Source organism: Amblyomma mixtum, chromosome 3 (genome assembly GCF_055824585.1).
Source record: "Amblyomma mixtum isolate Tamu chromosome 3, ASM5582458v1, whole genome shotgun sequence".
Taxonomy (NCBI): domain Eukaryota; kingdom Metazoa; phylum Arthropoda; class Arachnida; order Ixodida; family Ixodidae; genus Amblyomma; species Amblyomma mixtum.
Window position 1 is genome coordinate 7,639,569 of NC_143014.1, and position 16,432 is coordinate 7,656,000.

Consider the following 16,432-nt stretch of genomic DNA (forward strand, 5'->3'; position numbering starts at 1 on the left):
AACAATGACAGGGCAAAAAGGCAGACCTGGATGTCTATGAAGCCATCCTCAGTCCGCTGCATGCGCTGGTACTTGACCCTGCTGAAGTGTTTCTTCTCCTTCCCATGCATAGCAGCAGCAGCATCCTTGCGGCCCATCCTAAAAGAAATCCTGGGTGTCACATATGCTGACACAACCTCACGCAATAAAAAGTGGGCCACTTCTTTCAACCCATTCTTGCACAGTGAAAAAAAACTGCAACCACATTTCTCCTTGCAAAAACGCTTCTAGATGTTGAACAGTGCATGTCGACATTAATAGCAATTATTCCTTTGCCTGAACCATTATGTGCAAGGATAACATAGTCAAAACATGATAAACAATCAGTAACTCTATAAAAAGTGCACATACGTGCCTGGTATGAGTATAAAGAGGGTTCGAAAAGAAAACAGATGTTAAAATGTTATGTAGAATCACCTAATCTCGTCGAAGCCAGGCTGAATGCGGAGGCCCCCACTGCATTCAATCAAGCCCCACGTGCTCAAGTTTCAATTTCCGCATCAGCTCCCTAATGCACTGCTCATGCATTTTGGCAGGGAGCCTCTTTCATGCACTTGACAGCATCAAAAAATGGCTTCACTGAGTGCGACATTCCTGGACTAACACAACAAAACTTGACTACATTACCTCTAAGGAAAGATGGCGGCTTTAAATATTTTCCCTGGCAGTGGGCAGAACATCTTAATGACAGATATTAAAAGAACACAGCTACCAAGTTTCCCAAGCTAAACGTGGTCACTTCAGCATTCAATGCAGATACTGTGGAGAAGCAAAAAAAGCAGGAAAAACAAGATACTGCAGTGGTGCACAAAATCGTGACAGATGCACATGAGAAATCAAGGCTCTCAAGATTAGAAGGCTGGGGAATTCATGTGTCAGCACCCCCTTAATTGCACTGCTTCAGAAGGAACTGGGAGAAGCATAATCATTGTAATGCTCTTATCCTGAGCATTTGTTTTTGTTCTTGGTGTGGATGCTCTCAACTACTTTCACATCATTTGTGTATTAATACTCCATGTCGTGAAAATAGATCCTTCGATTGATGGTCAGTGCTGTGTTTGTTCTCTCTTCGTCCCATTGTGTGTGTCCGAGATTTCGCTCTTCACTTCATGATGCTTGAAAGCATTCTTCATCTCAACTTTTTCAGACTCCTGTCTTATTCTCAAAGCACGACTTTTTGGATTTTCAGCCTCCTGGTCCTCGATAGCCAGACACACCTGCCCTTGCTGCATTTGTGTTTCTTGCCAAGTACATTGCACTGAACATCTGCAAACTGCATGGCACACCACTTTAACCCCTTAAGGACTCAGACGACCTCAGCTTGTCACAGGCGATCGCTACATTTTTGCTTATGACAAGCCGAGGTAGTTATGGGTGTTTCGCAATGTTCCAAGTGGCTTTTGACAAACCCAGCTCATCAAATGGTGATTTTCTGTTTAAAACAGATGGCAGCACAGGTTCCGTCATTTGCACTTTTACTGAATGAGAGCTTGCACACTGGATGGCGGAAAACGGGCCTCGTGTTTCCCGCGCTTCCAAACAGACATGGCATCATCCCTGTGACGTTCTGGTGCGGGAGATCACTCTATGTCGGATGATAGCGCAAGTGATGAGGATGTTGGCGTCATATTTTATTCTTCAAGTGAAGAAGGCAGTGATGATATTTTTACTGACAGCGGGTCTGAAGCAGAAGAAAGCACCGATGACACTATGGCCAGCTTGCGTAAATGGTGCCGGATAGACCACAGCAATATACCAGTCACACCTCCACGGTTTGAATTCAAGGGTTCTCCAGGACCGATACAGCAAGTGCTCCCCCCCAAACACTAGAGCTTTTTAAAGCTTACTTTGATGATGAACTGCTTGATGTTATCATAGTAGAGACAAACCAGGAAGCCTCTCACCTGTTGAATTCAAGTAAGCTGGGCAAACATTCTCTCTTCCAAAAATGGTTTCCACTTGTGCAAGAAGCACTAAGCATTTCCCTTAGCCTCTAGTTGCTGCAAGGCACTGTACAGAAACCAAATGAAAGGATGAACTGATCATGACTGACACTCCTGCCTGTGGCAAGATAATGCATAGAAACCGGTTCCAATTCATCATGAGAACGCTGCACTTTGCTGACAAAGCGATTATTCGGAAGTTGGAAGGAACCCTCAACATCATCTCCGAAAAATCTGGCCAGTATATCAGGAGCTTCTGAACAAATACTGCACGTTGTACATGCCTGAGCATGATGTATGTGTCAACAAGAGCTTGTTGCTATTGAAAGGCTAAATCAATTCGAGGCAGTACATGCCCCTAAAGAGAGCAAGGTTTGGCATAAATTCATTCTTGCTGCGCGAGTCTGAAAGCGGCTATATTTGGAACACAATAATACTATACAATCAGAAAGGCGCCAACCTGGAGGCCTCGTGTCAGGAACAGAAATCTTCGAAATGCCGACGAAAGTTGTATTGAAGCTTGCGGAGCACCTCATATACAAAGGCTACTGCATCACAATCGGCAACTTTTACACAGCCCCAGAGCTGGTTGACTTCTTGCTTAAGAGATCTATCCATATCTATGGAACAACATCAGAGACTCACACAGACCTTCCCCTCTCCCCATAACTGGTTGACTTCTTGCTTAAGAGGCCTATCGATATCTATGGCACAACATGAGTCACTCGCACAGACCTTCCCCTCTCCCCATAACTGGTTGACTTCTTGCTTAAGAGGTCTATCGATATCTATGGCACAACATGAGTCACTCGCACAGACCTTCGCCTCTCCCCATAACTGGTTGACTTCTTGCTTAAGAGGCCTATCGATATCTATGGCACAACATGAGTGACTCACACAGACCTTCCTCTCTCCCCATAACTGGTTGACTTCTTGCTTAAGAGGCCTATCGATATCTATGGCACAACATGAGTCACTCGCACAGACCTTCCTTTCTCCCCATAACTGGTTGACTTCTTGCTTAAGAGGCCTATCGATATCTATGGCACAACATGAGTCACTCGCACAGACCTTCACCTCTCCCCATAACTGGTTGACTTCTTGCTTAAGAGGCCTATCGATATCTATGGCACAACATGAGTGACTCACACAGACCTTCCTCTCTCCCCATAACTGGTTGACTTCTTGCTTAAGAGGCCTATCGATATCTATGGCACAACATGAGTGACTCACACAGACCTTCCTCTCTCCCCATAACTGGTTGACTTCTTGCTTAAGAGGCCTATCAATATCTATGGCACAACATGAGTCACTTGCACAGACCTTCCTCTCTCCCCATAACTGGTTAACTTCTTGCTTAAGAGGCCTATCGATATCTATGGCACAACATGAGTGACTCACACAGACCTTCCTCTCTCCCCATAACTGGTTGACTTCATGCTTAAGAGGCCTATCGATATCTATGGCACAACATGAGTGACTCGCACAGACCTTCCCCTCTCCCCATAACTGGTTGACTTCTTGCTTAAGAGGCCTATCGATATCTATGGCACAACATGAGTCACTTGCACAAACCTTCCTCTCTCCCCATAACTGGTTGACTTCTTGCTTAAGAGGCCTATCGATATCTATGGCACAACATGAGTGACTCGCACAGACCTTCCCCTCTCCCCATAACTGGTTGACTTCTTGCTTAAGAGGCCTATCGATATCTATGGCACAACGTGAGTCACTCGCACAGACCTTCGCCTCTCCCCATAACTGGTTGACTTCTTGCTTAAGAGATCTATCCATATCTATGGAACAACATCAGAGACTCACACAGACCTTCCCCTCTCCCCATAACTGGTTGACTTCTTGCTTAAGAGGCCTATCGATATCTATGGCACAACATGAGTCACTCGCACAGACCTTCCCCTCTCCCCATAACTGGTTGACTTCTTGCTTAAGAGGTCTATCGATATCTATGGCACAACATGAGTCACTCGCACAGACCTTCGCCTCTCCCCATAACTGGTTGACTTCTTGCTTAAGAGGCCTATCGATATCTATGGCACAACATGAGTGACTCACACAGACCTTCCTCTCTCCCCATAACTGGTTGACTTCTTGCTTAAGAGGCCTATCGATATCTATGGCACAACATGAGTCACTCGCACAGACCTTCCTTTCTCCCCATAACTGGTTGACTTCTTGCTTAAGAGGCCTATCGATATCTATGGCACAACATGAGTCACTCGCACAGACCTTCACCTCTCCCCATAACTGGTTGACTTCTTGCTTAAGAGGCCTATCGATATCTATGGCACAACATGAGTGACTCACACAGACCTTCCTCTCTCCCCATAACTGGTTGACTTCTTGCTTAAGAGGCCTATTGATATCTATGGCACAACATGAGTGACTCACACAGACCTTCCTCTCTCCCCATAACTGGTTGACTTCTTGCTTAAGAGGCCTATCAATATCTATGGCACAACATGAGTCACTTGCACAGACCTTCCTCTCTCCCCATAACTGGTTGACTTCTTGCTTAAGAGGCCTATCGATATCTATGGCACAACATGAGTGACTCGCACAGACCTTCCCCTCTCCCCATAACTGGTTAACTTCTTGCTTAAGAGGCCTATCGATATCTATGGCACAACATGAGTGACTCACACAGACCTTCCTCTCTCCCCATAACTGGTTGACTTCATGCTTAAGAGGCCTATCGATATCTATGGCACAACATGAGTGACTCGCACAGACCTTCCCCTCTCCCCATAACTGGTTGACTTCTTGCTTAAGAGGCCTATCGATATCTATGGCACAACATGAGTCACTTGCACAAACCTTCCTCTCTCCCCATAACTGGTTGACTTCTTGCTTAAGAGGCCTATCGATATCTATGGCACAACATGAGTGACTCGCACAGACCTTCCCCTCTCCCCATAACTGGTTGACTTCTTGCTTAAGAGGCCTATCGATATCTATGGCACAACGTGAGTCACTCGCACAGACCTTCGCCTCTCCCCATAACTGGTTGACTTCTTGCTTAAGAGGCCTATCGATATCTATGGCACAACATGAGTGCCTCGCACAGGCCTTCCTCTCTCCCCAGAACTGGTTGACTCCTTGCTTAAGAGGTCAATCGATATCTATGGCACAACATGAGTGACTCAAACAGACCCTCCTCTCTCCCAATAACTGGTTCACTACTTCCTTAAGAGGCCTATCAATATCTATGGCACAACATCAGTCACTCGCACAGACCTTCCTCCCTCCCCAGAACAGGCCGACTTCTTGCTTAAGAGGTCTATCGATATCTATGGCACAACATGAGTGACTCAAACAGACCCTCCTCTCTCCCCATAACTGGTTCACTTCTTGCTTAAGAGGCCTATCGATATCTATGGCACAACATGAGTGACTCGCACAGGCCTTCCTCTCTCCCCAGAACTGGTTGACTTCTTGCTTAAGAGGCCTATCGATATCTATGGCACAACATAAGTGACTCGCACAGACCTTCCCCTCTCCCCATAACTGGTTGACTTCTTGCTGAAGAGGCCTATCGATATCTATGGCACAACATGAGTGACTCACACAGACCTTCCTCTCTCCCCATAACTGGTTGACTTCTTGCTTAAGAGGCCTATCGATATCTATGGCACAACATGAGTGACTTGCACAGACCTTCCCCTCTCCCCATAACTGGTTGACTTCTTGCTTAAGAGGCCTATCGATATCTATGGCACAACATGAGTCACTTGCACAAACCTTCCTCTCTCCCCATAACTGGTTGACTTCTTGCTTAAGAGGCCTATCGATATCTATGGCACAACATGAGTGACTCGCACAGACCTTCCCCTCTCCCCATAACTGGTTGACTTCTTGCTTAAGAGGCCTATCGATATCTATGGCACAACATGAGTCACTCGCACAGACCTTCGCCTCTCCCCATAACTGGTTGACTTCTTGCTTAAGAGGCCTATCGATATCTATGGCACAACATGAGTCACTCGCACAGACCTTCCCCTCTCCCCATAACTGGTTGACTTCTTGCTTAAGAGGCCTATCGATATCTATGGCACAACATGAGTCACTCGCACAGACCTTCGCCTCTCCCCATAACTGGTTGACTTCTTGCTTAAGAGGCCTATCGATATCTATGGCACAACATGAGTCACTCGCACAGACCTTCCCCTCTCCCCATAACTGGTTGACTTCTTGCTTAAGAGGCCTATCGATATCTATGGCACAACATGAGTGCCTCGCACAGGCCTTCCTCTCTCCCCAGAACTGGTTGACTCCTTGCTTAAGAGGTCAATCGATATCTATGGCACAACATGAGTGACTCAAACAGACCCTCCTCTCTCCCAATAACTGGTTCACTACTTCCTTAAGAGGCCTATCAATATCTATGGCACAACATCAGTCACACGCACAGACCTTCCTCCCTCCCCAGAACAGGCCGACTTCTTGCTTAAGAGGTCTATCGATATCTATGGCACAACATGAGTGACTCGCACAGACCCTCCTCTCTCCCCATAACTGGTTCACTTCTTGCTTAAGAGGCCTATCGATATCTATGGCACAACATGAGTCACTTGCACAGACCTTCCCCTCTCCCCATAACTGGTTGACTTCTTGCTTAAGAGGCCTATTCATATCCATGGCACAACACAAGTGACTCGCACAGACCTTCCTCTCTCCCCATAACTGCTTGACTTCTTGCTTAAGAGGCCTATCAATATCTATGGCAGAACATGAGTCACTCGCACAGACCTTCCCCTCTCCACATAACTGGTTGACTTCTTGCTTAAGAGGTCTATTGATATATACGGCACAACATGAGTCACTCACAAAGACCTTCCCCTCTGCCCATAACTGGTTGACTTCTTGCTTAAGAGGCCTATAGATATCTATGGCACAACATGAGTCACTCGCACAGACCTTCCCCTCTCCCCATAACTGGTTGACTTCTTGCTTAAGAGGCCTATTCATATTGCCACCTAGCATTGCCAGGTGGCGCATAGCTGCTGACGACGACGAAGAAGGGCTCGCGCCGTGTGGAATCTGTCGCCCTTGCTGCCCCAGCTTGCGTGGCCTTGTCTGTCTTCGCACTTGTTATTAAAGCCCCCCTTCGTCAACAAGTACGTTACAGTTTGGTGGAGTGTGCCGGGTACCCGTGAGCCCATGCAAGAGACCCCTCCAGGCAGCCGTCGCGCCAGCCCTGTACCACTCGACACCCCGGTACACCGCTTCAGTCGGAGGATCCAGGGACTGCCTTCGGAGGTAGGACTAGTAGAGAGCGGCGCCATGGAGACAGCCGCTCCTTCTCCTCTGCAAACTGCCGCTGCCGCGCCATCTCACTACACCCTGCAGACTCCGCGGATTCCCAAGACGTTCCGTGGGGAACTTCTTGAGGATGTGGAGGACTGGCTCCTTCATTTTGAGCGCGTAGCTGCGTTTAACCAATGGGACCACGCAGCCAAACTCCGGAACGTTTACTTCAGCCTCGAGGATGGTGCTCGCACCTGGTTTGAGAACCGAGAGGACGTTTTAATCTCGTGGCATGAGTTCCGTCGTCGGCTGCTGAAGGCCTACACAAGCGCTGATCGTCGTGAACGAGCTGAGCGTGCACTACAATCTCGCATCCAGCTGCCGAACGAAAGTGTCCAGATGTACGTCGAGGACATGACGCGCCTTTTCAGAAGAGCTGACCCGGCCATGCCGGAAGACAAGAAACTCCGGCATTTGATGCGTGGCGTCAAAGAGCAGCTTTTCGCAGGCCTCGTGCGCAGCCCACCATCGACCGTTGCTGCATTCCTTACAGAGGCCACAACGATGGAAAAGGTGCTGCAACAACGTTCTGCGACCTACGACCGGCCCGTGCATGCTGCTGCTGTCACCGCATCGTTTGCTACCTCCGGGAGCCACCCTGACGATCTGCGTGAACTTATTCGCACCATCGTGCGTGAAGAGGTCCTGAAATTTTGCAGCCCTTCGCAGCCAGCGCTAGGTTCGATTTCTGCTCTTGTTCGCGAGGAAGTGCAACAGGCGTTCAGGGCTCCTGCTGTCGAAACACCTCCCCTACCAGGAGAATGCCACCGCCCCACCTATGCTGAAATTGCGAGGCGCCCGGCTGCGGTTTCGCCACCACCGTTTCCGGTAACGCCTCCTGAGCCGCAGTCCTCAGTGCCACCAGTGCAGTATTTCGACGATCGCCGAGCGCCCTTGCGGAAGGCCGATGTCTGGCGCACACCTGATAACCGGCCACTCTGCTTTCACTGCGGAGAACCAGGACATCTCTACCGTAACTGCTCTTATCGACGTCTCGGTCTGCAGGGCTTTCGAGCCGATTCACCCAGACCCCGGTTTGGCCATCGGCCCCCTGCCATTGAAGATTTCCTAGCGGAACAGCGAATTTCAGCCCGCACGCCGCATCAGCCGCGCTCATCGTCTCCGAGGCGCTCTTCCCCGAACCCCCACAGCTCCTCGCGAGCACCACAGGGTCGCTCGCCCAGCCCTCGTCGGGAAAACTGAGACCGGCGACCTTCGGGGGCGAGGTCGCTGGGAGTCGCTGCGCTGAAGACCTCCCGTCGCCGCCGCTACGTTCCGACCGTGAACAGATGGCACCGTCATCCGACCTAGACAGCCCCGTTTCTTTGGACATACCTGTTCTTCTCGACGGTCACAGAGTCAGTGCATTAGTGGACACCGGGGCCGACTATTCAATTATCAGTGATAAATTGGCGACTCTTCTGAAAAAAGTGCTTACTCCATGTTCTGTGGTGCATCTTCGTACAGCCGGTGGTCATCTCGTTACCCCAAAGGGCATTTGCACGGCTCGCGTTCAGATTCATGGATCTACGTTCGTCATCAGTTGTGTAGTTCTGTGCAATTGCTCCCGCGATCTCATTATCGGCATTGACTTTCTGCGGGAGTATGGTGCTGTGATCGACCTCCGCCACCGAATCATCAGCTTTTCGACCAGTCAAGCCACCCACCTCGCCGACTCTTGCCACCGCAGTGCCGCCCTTCGTGTTTCTGCTGACAGTGTCACGTTGCCGCCACGGAGCAGTGTTTTGGTTGAAGTCGCCTGCAACGACTTGCATGACGCAGAAGCAGTCGCCGAGGCTAACTGTTCACTCCTGCTTACTCAAGGCATCTGTGCCGCTCGCAGTCTACTAACGCTTCGTAGTGGCCGATCTGCGGTGCTGGTCACAAATTTTTCTAATGAATACCGACATCTTTTTGCAGGAACCGCTATTGCTTCTGCCGAACCTTTTATCGATACTCCTGTTTGTTTTGCTTCCGCGGCAGCCGGCACTGACGAGCCCTCCCTTGAAAACGTCGACATAAACTGCCACCTGCCTCGGGAACAACGACTGGCTTTGGAGCTTCTGCTGAAGGAATACAAGCCGTGCTTCGCTTCTTCCTCGAAGGTTCGTCAAACACCCATCACGCAGCACCGCATCATCACCTATGACGACGCTCGCCCTATACGACAGCAGCCTTACCGTGTTTCTGCTAAAGAACGGGCAGTTATTCAAACCCAGGTTCAGGAAATGCTTGATGATGGCGTTGTTCAACCTTCCCAAAGCCCGTGGTCTTCGCCTGTCGTCCTCGTTCGGAAGAAGGACGGCACTCTCCGGTTTTGTGTCGACTATCGCAAACTGAACAGTGTAACCAAAAAGGACGTCTACCCGTTGCCGCGCATTGACGATTCGCTGGATAGATTACGGCGCGCTAAGTACTTCTCATCTATTGACTTGAAGAGCGGCTATTGGCAAATTGAAGTAGATGAACGGGACCGCGAAAAAAACGCTTTTGTGACTCCAGATGGCCTCTATGAATTCAAAGTGCTTCCTTTCGGTTTGTGCTCCGCCCCGGCTACGTTTCAAAGGATGATGGACACCGTCCTCACAGGCCTCAAATGGCAAAGCTGTCTTGTCTACTTGGACGACGTCGTCGTTTTTTCGGAAACGTTTGATCAACATCTCCAGCGCCTGCGGGCTGTCCTCGACGCTCTCCGCTCGGCTGACCTTACCCTGAAGCCCCAGAAGTGTCATTTCGGTTACGAAGAGCTCAAATTTCTGGGTCACGTTGTGAGCGCTGAGGGAGTGCGGCCGGACCCCGAAAAGACTGCCGCCGTCGCGCGCTTTCCCGTTCCAACCGACAAGAAAGCTGTCCAGCGCCTCCTGGGTCTCTGTGCGTACTATCGGCGCTTTATTGCGGACTTTTCCACGATTGCCGAGCCGTTGACGCGTCTCACCAGGAATACCACCTCCTTTGTCTGGACCTCTGAGCAACAGACCGCTTTCTCTACGCTCCGCCAGCGCCTTCAAACATCTCCCGTTCTTGCGCACTTCGACGAAGATGCCGATACCGAGGTTCACACCGACGCCAGTAACATCGGTCTTGGAGCTGTCCTTGTTCAACACCAAGAGGGCCTTGAGAGGGTTATCGCCTATGCTAGCCGTACTCTCTCCCGCGCCGAGAGCAATTACTCCACGTCTGAAAAAGAATGTCTTGCGGTCGTGTGGGCCACCATGAAGTTTCGCCCTTATCTATACGGCCGCCCATTCAAAGTCGTAACCGATCACCACTGCCTATGCTGGCTGGCAAATTTGCGAGACCCATCTGGACGCCTGGCACGCTGGAGCTTACGGCTCCAGGAATTTGACATCACTATTGTCTACAAGTCCGGCCGCAGACACGAAGATGCCGACACACTGTCGCGTGCACCAGTTGATCCTGGCGACGCAGCGCCCGATGACGACAGCGGATTCCTTGGTACGCTCACCGCCTCCGACCTACTGACCCGGCAGAGGGCGGACTCGGAACTTCGCCCTCTCATTGACGGCCTTGAAGGTAGCGATACGGCTATACCTCGCCACTTCTCTCGACGTCTTGGCTCCTTCTGTTTGCGGCAAGGCCTCTTGTACAAGAAGAACTCGAGAGGCAACGATAGACCTTACCTTCTGGTCATTCCAGCCGATCTCCGAGGTGACGTTCTTTTCGCCTGCCACGATGAGCCCACATCTGGCCACTTGGGTTTTTCACGTACGCTCGCCAGAGTGCGGAACATGTACTACTGGCCTGGACTTTCTGATGATGTCAAACGCTACGTTAAAAGCTGCCGAGAATGCCAGCGCCGGAAACCGCCACTACTTAAGCCGGCGGGTTTTCTCAAGCCCGTTACAGCCCCTCGCGCTCCGTTCGACCAGATCGGTATGGACCTCCTCGGCCCTTTCCCTTTGTCGCAGGCCGGCAATAAGTGGATCATAGTTGCTACCGACTATTTGACTCGCTACGCCGAGACCAAGGCGATCCCTCGTGGCACAGCTTCCGAAGTCGCGGAGTTTTTCATGCACAACATCGTCTTGCGACACGGCGCCCCATCGCACGTCATTACAGACAGGGGGACGGCGTTTACAGCGCAGCTAATCGACCACATCTTTCGGCTGAGCTGCACAACGCACCGCAAGACCACAGCCTACCATCCGCAGAGCAATGGCTTGACCGAAAGATTGAACAGGACCCTTTCGGACATGTTGTCCATGTACGTAGATGTCCAGCACAAAACTTGGGATGAGGTCCTGCCGTATGTCACCTTCGCCTATAACACCGCCCTGCAGGAAACTACGCGCTTTACACCGTTCCGCCTTGTGTACGGACGTGAAGTTCAGAGCATGCTTGATGCCATGCTCCCGTGCCCAGAGGATGACCAACTCGACCCAGACGCCCAACAATTTGCCCAACGTGCTGAAGAAGCCCGTCAGCTGGCCCGCGTGCACATCGGGCAACAGCAGAGCACCGACGCGCGCCGTTACAACCTTCGCCACCGACAGGTTGACTACAAACCCGGTGACCAAGTCTGGGTATGGACTCCTGTCCATCGCCAAGGCTTGTGCGAGAAACTGCTCTGCCGCTATTTTGGCCCTTACAGAGTGATCCGGCGTGTGAGTGACGTAAACTATGAAGTGGTTCCGGACGGTGTTGCGCAACCCCGACGCCGACAGCCCAGCTCTGACATTGTGCACGTTGTACGGCTTAAACCGTACTATACTCGGTGACGCAGACGTGTTGATGTCTTGGAACGGTTCACTTGCGGAACTTTGCTCGTTTTTTGTTTATTTTTTTTGTTATGTCGACAGCGCTCTTTTTTCATAGGGGGGGAATAATGCCACCTAGCATTGCCAGGTGGCGCATAGCTGCTGACGACGACGAAGAAGGGCTCGCGCCGTGTGGAATCTGTCGCCCTTGCTGCCCCAGCTTGCGTGGCCTTGTCTGTCTTCGCACTTGTTATTAAAGCCCCCTTCGTCAACAAGTACGTTACAATATCCATGGCACAACACAAGTGACTCGCACAGACCTTCCTCTCTCCCCATAACTGCTTGACTTCTTGCTTAAGAGGCCTATCAATATCTATGGCAGAACATGAGTCACTCGCACAGACCTTCCCCTCTCCACATAACTGGTTGACTTCTTGCTTAAGAGGTCTATTGATATCTACGGCACAACATGAGTCACTCACAAAGACCTTCCCCTCTGCCCATAACTGGTTCACTTCTTGCTTAAGAGGCCTATAGATATCTATGGCACAACATGAGTCACTCACACAGACCTTCCCCTCTCCCCATAACTGGTTGACTTCTTGCTTAAGAGGCCTATCGATATCTATGGCACAACATGAGTCACTCGCACAGACCTTCCCCTCTCCCCATAACTGCTTGACTTCTTGCTTAAGAGATCTATATATATCTATGGAACAACATCAGAGACTCACACAGACCTTCCCCTCTCCCCATAACTGCTTGACTTCTTGCTTAAGAGATCTATATATATCTATGGAACAACATCAGAGACTCACACAGACCTTCCCCTCTCCCCATAACTGCTTGACTTCTTGCTTAAGAGATCTATATATATCTATGGAACAACATCAGAGACTCACACAGACCTTCCCCTCTCCCCATAACTGCTTGACTTCTTGCTTAAGAGATCTATATATATCTATGGAACAACATCAGAGACTCACACAGACCTTCCCCTCTCCCCATAACTGGTTGACTTCTTGCTTAAGAGGTCTATCGATATCTATGGCACAACATGAGTCACTCACACAGACCTTCCCCTCTCCCCATAACTGCTTGACTTCTTGCTTAAGAGATCTATATATATCTATGGAACAACATCAGAAACTCACAGATCTTCCCCTCTCCCCATAACTGGTTGACTTCTTGCTTAAGAGGTCTATCGATATCTATGGCACAACATGAGTCACTCACACAGACCTTCCCCTCTCCCCATAACTGCTTGACTTCTTGCTTAAGAGATCTATATATATCTATGGAACAACATCAGAAACTCACAGACCTTCCCCTCTCCCCATAACTGGTTGACTTCTTGCTTAAGAGGTCTATCGATATCTATGGCACAACATGAGTCACTCACACAGACCTTCCCCTCTCCCCATAACTGCTTGACTTCTTGCTTAAGAGATCTATATATATCTATGGAACAACATCAGAAACTCACAGACCTTCCCCTCTCCCCATAACTGCTTGACTTCTTGCTTAAGAGATCTATATATATCTATGGAACAACATCAGAAACTCACAGACCTTCCCCTCTCCCCATAACTGGTTGACTTCTTGCTTAAGAGGTCAATCGATATCTATGGCACAACATGAGTGACTTGCATAGACCTTCCTCTCTCCCCAGAACTGGTTGACTTCTTGCTTAAAGGGTCAGTCTACTGAATTTTATCGACCATATTTTCTTTGCGGCAACCGATAGCTCTTTACTCAAATTACCGTTTAGCCAGCTGTGGTGCCAAGGAGTGCGGTAGAACATTTTAAAATAGAATTTATTAATGTGGGAACACATCTGTATGAGATGGTTGTCTCATCTGGCAACCATCTGGATTTCCGCCGCGCGGCGACAAACATGGCGGCGCCCGTCGAAGCCGGACCTCTCGCTTCGGACTGAATTCTCGTTGTTGCTGCCTTTTTCAGTGCGTTCACTGGCCATAAATGGGGCGCCTGTCTTTCGCTTCGTCGCATCTCGCCTATAAGAAAAAATTTAAGAGATAAATTTGCTTTATTTTAATAATTAGAGTGACGATTCTGCCGCTCCTAGGCTTAAGTGGAGAGTCGGTTTGTTTACAGCAATGGTTCCCGTCCTGACGACCAGATGGCGCCACTATAGGCTGAGTTTATTTTTGCGTCTCTGCTAGCATACGCTGAAGTAAAAGTGGGAATGTGCCTGCGTTTTGCGTACGTGTAACTATAAATATTCATGTGATTTACAGAAAAAGCGAGCGGTACGCCTTCTACAGTTTACTAGAACAAAACGTACGTTTCTCTGACATTGGGGCATACAAATGGTACGTAGTATATTCACTTATGTTTCTACAAAAAAAGGCTACCACTTTCTTGAACAAAATGAACGTTTGGGGTCGCCACCATGCTTTTTTACGCGACTTTTAACGCCGAAATAAAATATAAATTCCTGCCTAAACCGGGCGCAGACCCCTTGCTATTGATGTTATAAGGTGCCAACTACCAGAATATGCCATTATTTATACACTCATCTCGGTGAGTAGACTGACCCTTTAAGAGATCTATCGATAGATCTCTTAAGCAAGAAGTCAACCAGTTCTGGGGATGTGTAAAAGTTGTCAATTGTGATGCAGTGGTTTCCTCCAGGCAAAGCTGAAGGAGAGATGCACACCTCTCAAAGGGGAAAATGTTTGGCTGTCCTGTGGATGGATAAAAAGCTGGTCTTATCCACTGTACACAGTGCTGAAATGGTGCCATTCACTGACAAAATGGGCAACCAAACCATGAGGCCAGAAGCTGTGGTGAATTACAGTGGGAGGAGTTGACGGGGCAGATTAGATGCCGACTCACTGCCGCGGAAGAAGACCTTCCAACGCTTATTGTATGAGGCGACCTACAATTCATTCTATCAGAAAGGAGGAGGCAGAGCATTCCACCACCGGCTGGAACTTGTTGAGCAGATCGTCAGCAAGTGCACCAAGAAGAAAGAGCAGCTAAGACGTCCCCTGAACATGAAGCAGTTTGCTGAGCGGCACTTTCCATAGCACGTCCCACCACCAGAGAAGAAGAAGCAAGAACGCAAATGGCAAAAACAGGATCAGGTGGTGCCAGAAGGCCCTCTGCGCAGTGCCGTGCTTTGCCCCACTAATGGTGGTCTCATCAAGGGAACTGTACAGGAGAGATATATGGTGCATTCTGTGCACGACAATTCCCTTACTTTCTGGAGGTATTTATTTCAGAATTGTAACATAGCCGCAGCCGATAGGCCACGGCAGGAACGGAACGAGCGTACACGCCTGGGAACGAGACAAGCGAAAAACCCACGTTTATTGCAACAGAGGGTGATTATATAGTATTCCAGGGGAGAGGGGAAATGGAAAGGGGGGACATGGCGAGGTAGAAAGAAAACTTCACGCTTGTGCAGTGTGTAGCCCGCACAATGACACAGCGGCCGATACAACACTTCTTCCTCCTAAAATCGGTCAACTGGTTTCCTCGTCCTCGTCGAGCGTCGTAAGGCTTAAGCGGGTTCGCTTGGCACTACTGCTCCGGATGACGGAAGTGCCGGGAATGCACCGTCAGCATGATGATCCCCAACTGCAAGCGGCAAAGTAGATACTTCCAGTCTCATATCGAGCTGGGATGCGGATTCCTCTGGCCTGAATGTAGCGCCGTCCGGGCGTGCGTCTTCCGCAGTGTCGGGTGACTGTTTCTGTAGCGCCGTCCGGGCGTGCCTCTTCCGCAGTGTCGGGTGACTGTGTTTCTGTAGCGCCGTCCGGGCGTGCCTCTTCCGCAGTGTCGGGTGACTGTGTTTCTGTAGCGCCGTCCGGGCGTGCCTCTTCCGCAGTGTCGGGAGACTGCGCTTCTGCATGCCGAAGACGTGCCTGGTCCATGTGCCGCCGGACAATTGCTCCAGGTGTTTCTACTGTAACCATTCTGGTTCCAGAAGTAGATGTCACATGCCCTGGTATCCATTTGTCTCCTGTCCCATAGTTGCGAACGTGCACACGGCTCTTTAGTTGGGGCAGCCACTCCTGGCTGTCCAACGGTGCGTCTCCACTACCCTTCGGGAAACACGTATCCAGACGCGATCTAATCTGGTATCCTAGAAGCATCTCTGATGGCAACTTGCCGCTCTTCTGGGGCGTCCTTCTGTAATTGAGCAGTAGACGCATAAGTTTGTGCTCCAATTTGCCTGGCCTCAACTTCCGGAGACCATCTTTCACCGTTCGGACTGCTCTTTCGGCAGCCCCGTTAGATTGCGGGTGGAAGGGGGCGGTCCTAACGTGGGATATGTTGTTGTTCTCGACAAATGTTGCAAATTCACGACTAGTGAATTGTGTTCCGTTATCGGAAACGATCGTTCTTGGCACGCCAAATCGGCTGAATATGTCC

General features: G+C 49.9%; 1 protein-coding gene across 5 annotated transcripts in view; it reads right to left on the reverse strand.

The window, feature by feature from the left end:
• The window catches only part of LOC149349167 (transmembrane protein 230), a 37,271-nt gene that overhangs the window by 16,436 nt on the left and 4,403 nt on the right, over positions 1 to 16,432 (reverse strand). For 3 of the 5 annotated variants that reach the window (XM_089578110.1, XM_089578112.1, XM_089578111.1), the window contains exon 2: positions 27 to 138. In XM_089578110.1, the coding sequence (XP_089434236.1) occupies positions 27 to 137 (111 nt within the window). In that variant the 5' untranslated portion in view covers position 138. Of the gene's footprint in view, positions 1 to 26; positions 139 to 1,943; positions 2,050 to 16,432 lie in introns of all 5 variants that reach the window. The other 2 variants (XM_089578109.1, XM_089578113.1) reach the window with 1 other exon arrangement.